At 37.0% G+C, this 15117-nt stretch overlaps 1 protein-coding gene across 1 annotated transcript; it reads right to left on the bottom strand.

Annotated features, from left to right (window-relative positions):
- Positions 1 to 7173: 7173 nt before the first annotated feature.
- LOC139743454 (transmembrane protein 208-like) lies at positions 7174 to 11591 on the bottom strand. The gene is made up of 4 exons (XM_071653935.1): positions 11504 to 11591; positions 10162 to 10317; positions 9147 to 9283; positions 7174 to 8598 (listed from the first exon to the last, which is right to left on the bottom strand). Exons 1-4 carry the CDS (start codon positions 11507 to 11509, stop codon positions 8388 to 8390), a joined length of 510 nt encoding a protein of 169 aa, XP_071510036.1. The 5' UTR covers positions 11510 to 11591; the 3' UTR covers positions 7174 to 8387.
- Between the last annotated feature and the right edge of the window lie 3526 nt (positions 11592 to 15117).

The raw sequence follows: 15117 nt of genomic DNA, 5'->3' as shown, positions 1-15117 counted from the left end.
CAACATCACATTGTACTTGCCCTTATATGGAAGCTTTTATTGCCCCATGCTGAAAGGCTTTTTGGTTTCTTGAGCACACTTGATAATGTGTTTGAAGAGTAACAGTGTCAACCCCAAGGTTATACAGTCTAATAATGTGTGCAGGTGACTGCTACCCACAGGTCACTACAGTATTTTAATATTTGAAAGTGAATATTGTGCACTCACTCGTCAGTTTTGTTTTTGATTTCATAGTAGACCCTACCTGACTGAAATGAGTGATTTTTTTTTTTTTTTTTTTTTTTTTTTTTGGGGGGGGGGATACATTTTCATTTACTGTTATACCCTTCCCACTCCTAACCAAGCAAAAAAGAAACATAAGTCATGATATTAATAGTATTTCCTTTAAAAAATCCCAAGGCTCAAATGTGATATTATTAGTGCATGTCTTTGTCTTGGCCAAAAACTTCAAAGCAATGAATGCATTACTTACAGGAAATGGCTTTCGCATCATTATTTATCTTTTGCTGGCATTAGAAATAAATTTTCCGTGTGTTTTTAATAATCATCTGCTGCAGCAGTTTGTTTTGTGTTAAAATTAATTTAGGACTATCTTTTGTATTTTCTTCATTTTTTTATTACCAGGAGGAAGTATGTGTACATAGCTTGTATATGATTATTTTATGTCTTTGATTGTAAACTATTTATAAGAGTAAATAAAAGCTACTTAAAAATACAAATGACATGTACTATTGTTATTTATTTACTACATGAATTCTGTACATCTGTAAGCGTTGTACAACATGCTTCCTAATTAAACCACATACATTGCATCAGAGTAATGAAAAGACAACAATGTCTTTATCATAAGTCTCTCCTTTATTTATATGCACAAGATTCCAGGAATACATTAATTCAAGAGTAAAATTCTAAATCATGCAGTACAGTATATTGTACAGTGTATTCCAAATTCTGGAAATTTGGTAAAGAGAGATATTGAAAAATGTACGAACGAGTGCTTTGAAAGCAGCAAGACACAAATTTAGTGGGCAATTGGGCAAAAGCCTGGATTTGAATACAGCTGTACATAGAAACTACCAGCTCAACCAGCTCATAGAGGAAATGACATGCGGGCTATCAAGTCTAAGATCACCCAATGCACCCAACACATGTCGGGGCTATGAATGTAAATGGGAACCTCTTGATTTTCATTGACTGAGGCAATTATTCAACATATTATGCACTGTATGTTGTACATTAAACATCTACCAGTCGGTAGCCTTTGAGTGAAGGTCAATGACGGGAATTGAGAAGCCACTCGTGTTTTGTACTCAACACTTCATAGTCAAAAGGTCAAGTTGTCTTGACAAATGGCTTGGAGCCTTTGCAGTATCTGTAATAATAATAATAATAGGTCTTATTTATCCAGGGTAGCCTCTTCAGTGTTGCCACTGCTCCACCAGAGGGCCCTGCCATTACTATTACCCCAGCATTGCCAGGTACCCATTTATACTCCTGGGTCGAGAGGGACATAGTGGGTAAAAAACATGTTGTCCAAGGACGTAAAGCACTGGGCGGGAATCAAACTTGGGTCCTCTGATTGGGATTCACGAGTCTTGTCCACTATGCCACAGTGCCCTGTACTCGAATCCTTGGTTATTAGATCAACTGGGCTTCACTCAGTTGCAAAAGATCCATCAGTAATTTTAATTCTTAATAATAATAATAATAATAATAATAATAATTTCTCAGCAGGATCTTCAGTGCAATTTTCAGCACTCATGACATTCTGGAACAGTAATTTTTTCACTGCTTCAAGTAATAACAAGGTGTTGGTATGTGTTACACATTTGTTTCGCAGCAGTAACAGAACCTTTCATTGTTATACAGCTGTATTAATTGTAGTCTTAAAAAATTCACTTCTATTGATTTATAATCAACCAAGCCCCTGTGACTTCCTCTTACGTTCCTGTACATACCATTCACTTAGTTTTGTATCGAACACCATATGCATATCTTGTCATCAAAATATATTCATAGAGATGAATTAAAGAAACTTAGACTTGATCACTTCATACTTTATGTTAAACTTTTGTAATACTCTAGCTATGAAACAACCTTTAACAACTTCACAATGTGCAACTGTAATTTTGACAATATGAAAGGCACACAGAATAAATCTACCTGAACACATATGTGTATATACTTCTTATGTTACAGCATCACAGCTTCATAGATGTTATTCAAATTCATGAAATTCTTCTGTCGAGATGCTTTCATTGCAACTGATTGACAAATTGCCCTGCATCGACGTAAATAAGCACTGAATTGATCAGTGTTTTAGTAGTAGTCATGATAAAAAATCATGGGCCTATATACTCGAGCAGGATTCGAACCCACGACCTCCTGGGGGGCATTTCATGAAGCATTTTTGTCCGACAACTTGTCGGACAAATTTTCTCCCAGCCAATCAGATGCAAGGATTTCAGTAGCTTTTAACATTTTGTCAGACGAAATATCTGACAAAACGCTTCATGAAATGCCCCCCTGGGGGGCATTTCATGAAGCATTTTGTCTGACAAGTTGTCGGACAAATTGGGCTCTCAGCCAATCAGATGCAGGGATTTCCATAGCTTGTAACAGTCTGCCAGAAAAATATCCGACCAAAATGCTTCATGAAATGCCCCCCTGATCACCGGACAGGCGTCATCTCCACTTGTTGTTTGTGAAAAGCCTGTTTCAGAGCAAAACAGCCATTGTTTAGGTTTTCTTTCCCTGAAGCTCCACAATGTCACCTTTCCCATCAATCTGTCATCTGGATAAAGGTAGGTCACAGTCCAAACCTTGTTGATATAACCTTGGATTATCTCATATCAGTGGATAACACAGATTATTGCAGAGACAGCACACTACAAGATGCACTGTTTGGTGGAACTGTTGATGGTAAATGCTCATTGTTTTCATGTTTTGTAGCATACCACATGAGGTATACATTGTATGTATCAAACTGCATGCTATTTTTTTAAGCATTTCTGTTTAAGATGCTATGTCCTCTGTAAAGTTTGCAGCATAGGAAAAGAAGTTTGACAAATATCAAGAGACTCCACTGATACAATATAATGTACACATGCATAGACACACCTAAAAAATGCATTCTTGAAATTCGTTACAAAGTACGTTAACATACACTGTACAGAAAAACTTGAATTTAGTGAAAAGTCCTAGATTATGTAATCGGCATGAATAGACAATGACATGTTATTCAAAGACCTGTCATTCATGTTCAACATGTACATTTCTTCTTCTTTTTTTTTCTGCCAGCCTCCAGAAAAGGGAACTTGCTAAAGAGTACCAGTAGATTACTTTCAAAACTTTATCAAGGAGGAAGAAAACCTGAAGTGGGAAACTCAAATTAATAAACTGGGTGACATATTTCCAACTCCAATTTTCAAGTACAGTGTACAGTGTATTGTATGACATCCACTGGCTTAATTTGATTCATCTGGAATAGTGACAAACTAGATCTTAAACACTTTGGGTGGTATTCTGAAATCCTTCCTAGGAAGAAATTTCTTCCGAAGTCAGGATTTTTTCCTAAGTGGTATTCTGAAAATCTTCCTAAGTTTCTTCCTAAGTAGATTTAGGAAGAAACTTAGGAAGGGGGCGGGAATATGCAAATTTCTGACTTAGGAAGAAGTTGGTATTCTAGAATGCACTTAGGAAAGAATTTTAGGAAAATATTTAGGAAAGCTCCACCCCTGTCCTAAGTACGTTGTTAAGAATAGCAAACTGCAAGCATCGCGATAGGTGCGCTTGTCAGTCATTGCGCGCACATGTACTTTGGTGCGCGAAATGAGCGTGAGAAAGGGAACATGCCGCGCACTCGTGTATTTCACCCTACGTCATAGTAATATGCCATTGTCATTGGTTAGTTCCTTATGATACGGCATTTCCTATTGGCTTAGGAAAGGACGTGGGCGGGGATAAGGATGGCCTAATTTGCATTAAGAAGTGCCTAGGAGGAAATTTCAGAATACCAATTTTGTCTTTCCTAGACACCTCCTAAGTTTCTGACTTAGGAAGAAACTTAGGAAGAAACTTAGGAAGATTTTCAGAATACCACCCTCTGTCTACATTCAGATTTTACAGTGAAAAAAATATCCAAGCTAAAAGCCTTCAAAGCAGAATCAGTGGTTGAGGAAACTACCTGGTACACATTTTGAAATGGTTCACTGTTTCATGTGTAAAGGACAGCTTTATTCATAAACTGATGGCATAAATTTGTACATGTAGTATGTTTGTATAACCAGGTTGGGAAAATAGATCGTGTACATGAGATCTATAGTCTGTTCATTTGAGGGTTGCCCTGATGCAACACAAAAATACAATTTGCCGTGCCTCCATTGGTATTATTGAGCGAGTCAAGTGTAATTTTGGAAACAATGGCTTTCAAACCTTGGTTGTTAGTGGAATACAACAGTAGCTGATTAGTTTACAGGATCATTGATATCTTGGAAGATTTCTGAAATTCTCTCTCTTGTGTTCAAAGTTGTATTTTCTAATCTTTTTTCTCTCTTTTTTTTTACCTTAGATTGTGCTTGACATATTCTTCCTGAGTTTAGGAGACTCTCTCAATGTTCACATAAAGACTCTTATTCAATTACATGTATAGCAAAAAGGCACATCCACAGTATATAACCAGCTTAGTACCAGACAGAGGCAGCTAAATCACACAGACCAATTGTTCACAGCGGTATCCATAGTGGCAAACTTTTGACCAATCAGGATTCAGAGAGATATCAAATGTTCCTATGCTGATCAACCCATAATACACTAAGAGATGAAGTCTAGCATTACATTTGTCTTGTGCTAAAGCAATTGCCGTAATAAAACAAATGTGATTAAAGGGGGATTCATGAAAGTACAATGTAACTATAGGATCTCATAGCCCTTCTCATATTATCTTGTATAACAGCATGCATTGGTCCAGTTTGGCCAAATGTAATGGATACATGGAAAAAAAGAAAAAAAAAAGAAAAAAAAATCTCCTATCTGCATACCTGCCAATCCTAACATTTGCCAAATAGGGATAATTGGGAGAAAATAATGCAAAAATATGAATTTCACCCATTTCCCATTCATCACTACAGTATTAACAAGTGTTAGGTTGAATAAAGCTGAATGAAGATGTGTATCAGCAAAACTGTGTACACAAACTCTTGCGTAGGGCTTTCTTTAATTTGCCACATCAACATTTATCAACAGGACAGTTTATTCCTTTAATATTCATATCATTTGTAAAGGACAATTATCAGCAAAGGTTGTATTTAGTGTGTGTGTGTGTGTGTGTGTGTGTGTGTGTGTGTGTGTGTGTGTTTTGTTAATACGCTTATTCCCCAAATAAAAATATTCCCCAGTCTGATCTATACTGCCTAAATGCATTATGTATTCATTTCTTTACCATGTTGGAATATTACTGAACTACAATTGGATGTGGAAACTTAAAGGTTGACTACCAGTGGAATGTATGCAACTTACTTTTACTGCTACACTGAATATGCATAGAAATGAAGCAGCTGGCTTGACACTGACTTCTTCTCTCATTTGAAAACCACCACAAGAACCTTGCAGAGGTTCTGGTTGCTTTGAAGTCTTCCTGTTTGTGGTAAATGCTCTCATCTCCAAGGAAGACTCATTTTACAGAGCGTATCTGAAAAAAAAAAAAAAAAATCTTTGTACAATATACGCAAGACTGAGTCTTTTCAATTCCTAACAGCAAACAGCTGATAATTGCTCTCATCGACACAAATTTCTACCATCTCAAACCACAGACACTTTTGTCCAATTTAGCTCCAAAACTAGTTACTGCCATGTCATTTTTGAGAATCAAACATTTTCATATACATGCGCAAAGTTCATATATGACTCTCGACCTGCAACATAACACTAAAATATTGCCCTATATCTCTAGTTTTCCAAACAAAATGCAACATATCCAGTGATACTCTACAATACACACTAATAAACATGTCTCTGTATACCTATTCATCACAATCCACTCACTCTGAGTTACATTTGACCCGTCTGACCTGCCTGAGTTCAATTTTCTAAGCTAATCAAGTGAAATGCACCCAAATACTTCACTACAACCTTTGACCTCTGACCTCCTAGACAAGACACCTAAAATTTGAGTCTGTGTCCATTTCACTTCTTAAACCAATCTGATCAAATTCATGTTTCAAAAGTTATGTCCTATAAACAATACATTTGACCTTGAATTTTGAACTCTAACATCAGAAATAACAATCCAGGTATCATTCTTTCCTTTCTCTTAGTTCAATACAATTTCTAAAGCATCAACACAAAATTGTTACATTTCAAAAGTTGACCTTGATCACTGATCTCAACACCATTTCACAAAGACTTATTGCAATTAATCTTGAATAGATTTACTGGATGCACAATGTCTTACTAAATTTTATTATATGTAGTTAATTCTTGGCTTATCAACTGAAGCAGGATTAGCAATCAACAGCATGGGTGTATGCAAGGGGGGGGTCGGGAGGGTCGTACGACCCCCCCCCCCCCAAATTTTCAAGAGGTCCACTTTTTGTAAAAGACATTTTTTTTAGGGCTTTTTACTCTATATAGGCCTACAACAGGAAAAAAAAAGTGACCAGGTGGTGTTCCAGCAAATTGTCAAAAACCTCGTAAATTTCGTAACTTAGTTTTAGTATGCCATAATTTACCTTATTTCTAAGCTGCACTGCCATGCCGAAAAAGTCACTTTTGTATGCACCAAATTGCCCCATTTTAAGATATAGAATTCAAAAACTCCCTGCCGTGGAAGGGGGGACACCCCCCTCCCACACCCTCCCCCCGCTCGGTCGCTCCGCTCCCTCGCAAAGGTAAAGGTCCAAAAATTTTGGTTACGACCCCCCCAGAAAAAATCCTGGATACACCCCTGAACAGAATAGCATTTCAGAAGCTTATACTGACATCGGATTTACATAAAATCTTGAGTATATATTGAAAACTGGAAAAATGTATTAAAGTTTGCAACTTATCACTGTATAAAGTTAGATTCTACATTGTATTTCACTCCATAATCTTTTATTATATTACGGCATTTGGCCATAACCCTGTTATTTTGGGGCCATTAACCCCAAAGAAATATAGTACTATTTGTGTGATAATGCATGGCCTTTCTCAACATAGCCCAGGGGACGAAGTGAAAGTTAGTTTTTGAAAGAAATTTCAGAAAAATATGAAAGTACGTGTTTGCCCTAGTTGACCAATCGCCAGCTGCATGATGACCATGAAATTACTGTGCTCTTGTTGTTTCTCAATTTCTTTTTTTATTTGTTTCAGTGGGTTTTTTTGTATAGTTCAAATGCCTGCTTGATGAAGGAGAGGTATGAGTATACAAATGTTTGCAGCATTTGGGAGAAAGTATGGTACAGAAGAACAAAAATCCAAGGCAGCATCTGAAGGTAACATTATAGATGTGAAACCTCTTGTGTCCAACAAACTGTTAGTTACAATACTCTTCACCAACTCAAGTAAGACGTATGATATAATTTGTTCATATTTTCAATTTCAGTGCCTTAACTTCACCTCAACTCATCCAAATACACAGAAGGTTTTGTCCCAGCTTCATCTAAGGGTACATTGGACTTACCTTGAACTGAAGTTGATCTTTGGTTAATTTTAAAGGACTGAATTACATGTTACTCTAAAATAGTTTGACTCTTCACACAGAAGACGATGACAATTTATATCAGAACGATTTCAGCAAAGGATGATGTGGATTCCTGTTACAAAGACTACTTCCAAATGAAAAAGTTTGGTAAACAGCAAGGAGTAAGATAATTTCAAAGATTCTTTGTTTGTTTCTATTCAGGGCATGACTGCTATCACAGAACAAATTTGAAGTGGATGGTAATAGACATTTCTTTTCATTACAAATAACACCAGTGTGAAGCAAATATCGGCTGTCTTATCCTTCTAATAACAAGAGGAAAAATCCTAGAATGAGCATCTAGATATAAAACCAAACATGATCTTTCGAAAGTATTTTACACTTTGTTAAACATGGTTTGGTTGTAACCTTTCAGATGTTGTTCTTAAACTTGTATGATATATTGGGAGGAAATGGAAGGGTTTGTTTTGTACTAGATATTGGTCTAATACCAAAGATGCATGGCTTCTAATGAAGTTGAGGCACAATCTGGTCTTTCTCTTTCATGCAGGGACACACAAAGCTATACATGTAATAATGGATGTACTTCCTCTCATTTACGTGTACATTGTAGTTGGGGACTGCCTCAAAATACCCCAACCTGACGACCCTTTTGCAATGACAGTACTTCTAACTACAGGATATACTCTACAATCTCTACAGCTACTTAGAATCTTCTATTTTGTCGTCTCTCCATCTTCTTCTGCTTCTTTTCATCAACTTCAGGGGGTGGTGCAAATATCCATGGTGACAGGATGTTGACCCAAAGGAGATAAAATGCTCGACCAGGCACGACGAACCATATCAGCCAGAAGTATTCTGAGAATATCCCTAGAACCTGTACAATTGCTGTCACCAGAATGATGTCTTTGATGTGTCTGTAGAGAATGAAAGTTTAGAGGAAAGTCAGCAAAGGCCAATCATTCAGGACTAAATTACTCTTAAATAAAGAGAGGGCTCACATATTGCAGCCCAAGTCAGCAAAGGCCAATCATTCAGGACTAAATTACTCTTAAATAAAGAGAGGGCTCACATATTGCAGCCCAAGTCTTGAAATGAAATGCAAAGAATTAAACACACTATAGATTCATAAGTCACTTCACTTTTATCAGCAACTCCATGCATTAAACATGCTATATTTACCACAATACAAATTTCCTTACTGTGACAAGATTGCACAACCATGACTCAAAGAAAAAATAAATCACAGTGACCAAGTTATATCATCTTATACTCTCAACAAATCATAATGAAATAATGCTAATGTATCTAAATATATTCAAAATTACATCCTGAGTAGTGATTTGGGCTCAAATTGTAATGAAAATAACAAACACCCGTAATCTGCCTCAAATAACTCTATGAAGTAGCAAATACAATCTAAGATAATTTCACATTCTGCAAATAAAGAAATAGTAAAACTTACTCTCCCATTCCAGATTGCATGTTGAGATCCAGTCCCCCATCTACAACTGCCCCCTTCTCGGAATATTTCGGCTTGGCCATCGAGCTCATGAAGTGATAACAACCAATGTAAATTGCTGATGCAAAGGCTAAAACAAGCTGCAAAAGGGAGAAAACAAATATTGAACAGCTTGACGAAGAAAGAGAATGGATGGGCAAAATGGGGGGAAGATTTTTAGTTACTATTTCTACTCAAGAACATATTCTGCATTGTCTTTGCAAACATGGTGTCCCTTCACAAATATTCTAAGTATGTGACATTCAGCTTTGGTGTGTGTGTTATTTGATTTACAGAAGTTTGAGATGTGGTTGCTGTTTTTATTCTGTATCTAAATACATTTGGAGAATCAACTCTGACTTCTGGATTCTCACTTAATTCTGTATAACAATTAGTATTTAATGATTCTAACTCATCCACATTTCATGTGCCTTTTTAATCTACAAGTAAGAATTCATCTACTTGCTACAGATGTCCACAAAGTGCCATGGTAATACAATGTATCCAGTACTTTTATGAAAGTGTACATATGAAAAGACACAGCAAATAGAAATTTACAAGTAGCAAACAATACATAATTCCCTATTGTAAAGTACGTATATGTATATCTCAGTCTGGGCCTGCAAAATAACATTACTCTAGAACATGGAAGAGAGTGTAGAGAGATCCTTTACATCAATGTGTTCTATAAATGGGTCTTTAAAATGATGTGTTCACTTTTAACTCATTAAAAACAAGTGGATTTTGCTACAACACACATTTTCCATATAGACACCTACCAAGGTATCCTCAGGACCAGTCTTCAGTGAGTTAATAATGGATGGAATACACCTGTATATTCAATGGCATTTTACAGTCTACACCCTCTCTTTGTGTGACATCCATGTTAAACTTCAGTGATACACATCCAGCCTTGATACAAATAGCGATTGCTGGCACATGAATTATACATACTGACATTATGTAAACACAATCTTACCCAGTTCCACCAGGTGAAAGATTCATATCTCCATAGCAGCCTCAGTACCACATATATGATAGACGCTGCCAGCATGATGTTGCTATAAAATTTTAGTGTTTCAGCATTTTCTGTTGCAATCTGCTTTTGTCCCTTGGTTGCTACCTTGCCTTTGGGCTGTAGAGGGAAAGAAGAATAAATCATTGAACAGTCATTTTGAAATTCCCAAACACTTGTTCACATCTCCTGTTTGATATACAAGTTGACAGTAACAATAAAATTAATCTGACATAAATGTTGCAAAACAATGACATTCCAATATGCTGTCAGGGACATTTTCATCATCCCATCATTACCTAAAGGTATGATCTGATTTAGCCCGACCAGACGCTGTAAGTACACTGCGCTCCTATGTACCTACGTACAGCGACTGGGCTGTGTATATTTAGATCTGATTCAAACTTGCTTTTTTCTATTTCAGGTATGGCATGCTCATAGTTATGATATTTGTCTGTTTGTTTGTTTGTTTTCTGTGAATAGAAATTATGACACACATTAGAAAACAGAGACATTGCTACATCAGCCATTCCTGTCTGGCTTATTGCATGAGGTGCTACAATGAATACTTCTTCAAAGTTCATAGTTATCAAACAACAACAACAGCAACAAATCCTTGAGACAAACAATGGAGTGGAATATAATCCAGTGACTGATAGATAAATTTACTGGTGGCAAACAGCAAATGTTAAGAGCAGGAAAGACCACAGATGACTTAGAAATGCCTACAAATGAAATTCTAGTGTAATGAAGGCAACAGAATATTAGTATCACGAATAAAGAAGATAGATAACTTATCTTTTTGATAGAATATAGAACCCTATCTTAATGAAATAAAATCAAATATAAATTTACCATCACCATAACTAGAGTCTAACCTAAAGTGTGTTAGACTGGATTCTTAATATATTTCTGTGTGACAAGATCAAGATCGATGATCTGTCGCACATTTTTGGTTTCCTTCTAAATACTTTTCATCTATGGAATATTACAGCACTAGACTAGATAGCCTATCCTATGTATAAGTCTTACTCTTCACTTGGCGGTCAAAATGGCCTGCAGACTGCAGTGCAGTGCCAGTGCCAGTGGCAGTGGTACGTACTGCACTCACACTAACCTCACAGCATAGCTACAAAATACAAACGTGGAATGCCAGGTGTGGGACTAGTCTACCAATAGTAGAATTCTATTCTAGCTCTCATTCGCTTGGCAGAAGTCGGAATTGTCAAGTTTCTGCTCAAGTGCCTAAAATAGAGTAATATGAATTCCATGCCAATTACGACAATAGGAAGAATAAAATACTTACCGGCATGATGATGATTTCACACTAGAGCCGGCAATGACAATACTTTCAGATGGTAACAGCTGCAGTGCAGGGTAGAGAAGGTTAAATATTGTTGTAGCGCGTGTTCCACGTAAAAACACATTGGCTTCAATATCTTGGGAAAACAGCCAAACTAATCGGACAAGTCACACCAAAGTGGGCGGGTCCTCGACTCTGTCTTCAGTGGTCTCGTTGTACGCTTCTTATTCTGAAATTCATTATTTTCCTCTTCCGATCTGCATTATGAGATGTACAAGCGGTTTAGAGTTTGTTTCTTCAACATTGTTTCTACAGGCATCACTTGAATGCGGGGGAGGGGGGGGGGGGGAGGGGGGCGGAAAAACCGAAGGCAAAATATACCCTCGCGCGGGAAAAATAGGGCTCGAATATTCAAAGCATGGCTGTTTATGCAGGAATCTTTTTGAGGAGAAGGGGCAGGGGAGGGGGACGTCCGATCACCGAAGGTGAGGGAGAGGAAGTCCCCTGCCACACGATGGATTTTTAAATTTTTATTAAGATCAAACGATCTGGTGCAAACTTTTTTTGGCGCAAAATTTGTAAATTTTCCAATTAAACAAAAGTAATTCAAAGAAATGAATATTAAGCTCGAATATGGAATCTGTCCCCTCTTGTGTGTTTTCATTTCATTTCATTTATTTCCGCTCTCATAATTGGCTTACAAACTTTGCATTAAAAACAAACAGACAAACAAAAATACATGGTGTCAAATATGATAGTGGCGGAATCATGAGAAGCACAAAGTAGGCTTATTGAAAATGATCCCTTAAGAAATATCGTGATGTAAATATGTGTAATCATTTATAATCATTTGTAATTGAATTGAAACAAACATAAATACAAAATGCGATAAGATTCACAACTTGAAATCAATCCCCCCCCCCAAAAAAAAAAAACCCGGATACGTGTAGATACGAAAGAAAAGAAGAAAATTCCATATTTAACTATTCATCAACTTGTAACTTAATTGCATCAAAAAGATATTGTTTATATAATCTTTTAAATTGTCTTACGGTACAAGATCCTGAAAACTATATTCAAATTATTCCATAAAATAGTACCTTTGTAAGATATTGATGACTGCGTACAAGATGTGCGATTTAATAGGAGATGGATATTCTGAGCATTTCTGGTATTATAATCATGAATTGAACTATACAGGGTAAAATAATCAGAGAATACATCAGGAAGAAGACTATTCTTAAGTTTATACATGAATATTGCAGACTCTAATGAAATTAAATCTTGAATAGGTAATATTTGTGTTTCTAAAAACAGAGGTAAACTGGGGAAAGCATATGTTGAATTGGTATTAAACGTACTCCCCGTTTTTGTAATTTGTGTATTCGATCAATATTCTTATTAAAAGTGAAACCCCATACAATATTGCAGTAACAAATGTGGTGAAATCAGAACATGGTATGACATTTTAAGGACATTTCTAAGAAGATACTGTAATTTATACAAAACCCCTATGTTTCTTAAAATACAGTTGCAAATTGTGGTCTGTTATAATTCGCATACCAAATATAAAATATGTGAGTCTTCACTGTGTATAAGTCCGTGCTATAATAACAATGAACACAAAAGAAGGGTGGTATCCCGTTTCCCACACGAGGGAAATTAAGCAAATCTAGAATTGAAATTCAGTGATCTAGTGTGCACTTTGAGCGGCACATTTGGAAAATGTTCAATAAAAAAGTAACAAAACAGATATCTCCGAAAATGGGAATGACGTAATTTTGCTATCTATCACTTCTTGTTCTGCGGGTGCGTTTTTTTTTTTCCACCATGTAGTGCCGGGCTACATATCAGGCCATGGAAGTGTATCGAAGGGGGGAGGGGGGGGGGGGGGGAGAGAGAGAGAGAGAGGATTCTTTTTGCCTCCCACTAGAGGGAACTTTTGCACTTTTAGATTTGCTATCCAGCGACGTAGTGCGCACTTCAGGTGGTAGATTTCGAAAATTTTAGAATTAAAAGTAAGAAAAATAAACATTCATGGCAATGGAGGTAGACGACCAAAGAGAAGGGGGAATCCCCGCTCCCACACGGGGAATATTACCAATTTTTAGAATTGAAACTCAACAATTTGGTGTGCACTTTAGGTGGCATATGCCCTGTGGATAATTCTGAATCCAAAAGAGAAAAAAAATGAATCTATTATACAGGCACAATGTGAATGGCTGATCGTGGTATCTGTCATTTTTTGTTATATATATCCGCATGTACGTATTATCACTGTGTATTAATTAAGTCAGTGGAAAACTAAGGAGTTATCAGACGATGAACCCCCCCCCCCCCCCACACACACACACACCACCACCACCACCACCACCACCACCATAGGCACCACCACCATCACATCCATCTCCACCTTTGAGGGAACATTTGCATTTAAGAATTAACGGAAATTCAGCGATCAGTGCTCAGTAATAAGAATCCGAATGCGCAGCTACAATAACGAAAATGTACTAAAACACAGAGACAGACAGACACACACACACACACACAACCATATCTTTCAGTGGGCTCGGTCAATGTTCCATAGATATTCCTTTTTATTGTATTCGACATAAATTAAATTGATCATGTAGTATTTTTTTCTGAGACTACAATAGATAATAATAAATTCGAACTTGAACTTGAACTTGAACTATAATATCTATACATTAACATAGTCACAACCTACATGATGATAATAGAATTATGGGCACACATAAGTTTGGGTGCTTCCCCACCCCCACAACTTTTATTTTTCACAGGGTGCTATGTCCCCTATCTACAGACTCCATAAAGTCAGGAGTGCTGTGCATCCCCAACACCACTAGCTCCCAGGGGCCTGGTTGGATGCCTATAATCACATTCCACAACAAAATTTGACTAAACAACGAGTGAAAGAGATGGCAGCTTCATGTCGTGAGATGAACTGTTTATTGTTGATTGTATTACATTTTGCTAGGCCTTTTTATGGAGAAAAATATATTTTACTTGTTTACCCTATAAGTGCATTAGAGTGGTGGAACTCCCCTGACAGATAATGGTAGTTCAGCAGATATTTTTGTTGTCTAAGCAATTTCTCTGAATGTCCAACCCTGTAACTTCGTCAAAAGCTTTGTCAAACTCTTGATTCATGCCAACATGAGAGTTGTGGCAGTTGAAGCACACCCTATATAATAGGTAAATGTCCCTACTCGTTCGCATTCTTCATCGAAGGAGACTATTATACAGTCTTTATTTGATGTTTAAGGGGTCTGTCTGATGGGCTTGCTTAGAGGGAGAGGTGACCATAAACAATAGTGTATTTTCCGTTTTTGTTAAAAGCTTAGTTTGATTTACAATCATAGAGTTTATACACTTCGGACTGATTCTTGGAAGTTCTAATTAAGAAACTCTGTCAGCAGAAAGATAAGAGTTTAAGTTTGGAAGAATTTGGGTATGGGGCTTTGGGTTGCTTTGCCGGGTCAGGGCTTGGGGTGCGTGTAGTGTTCGTGCACGTCCACTCATCATGGCGGCCAGTGACATTTCAGTCTGATCATCAGCTTCTTCTTTTGATTTTATTGGTGTTCTGTCGTTAAACA

This window comes from Diadema antillarum, unplaced genomic scaffold, assembly GCF_040938485.1.
Source record: "Diadema antillarum isolate AM-2024a unplaced genomic scaffold, OU_Dant_1.0 seq00001083_RagTag, whole genome shotgun sequence".
In the NCBI taxonomy this organism is placed as follows: domain Eukaryota; kingdom Metazoa; phylum Echinodermata; class Echinoidea; order Diadematoida; family Diadematidae; genus Diadema; species Diadema antillarum.
The sequence above is the reverse complement of the archived record's forward strand: the minus strand, read 5'-3'. Positions and strand labels throughout refer to the sequence as shown.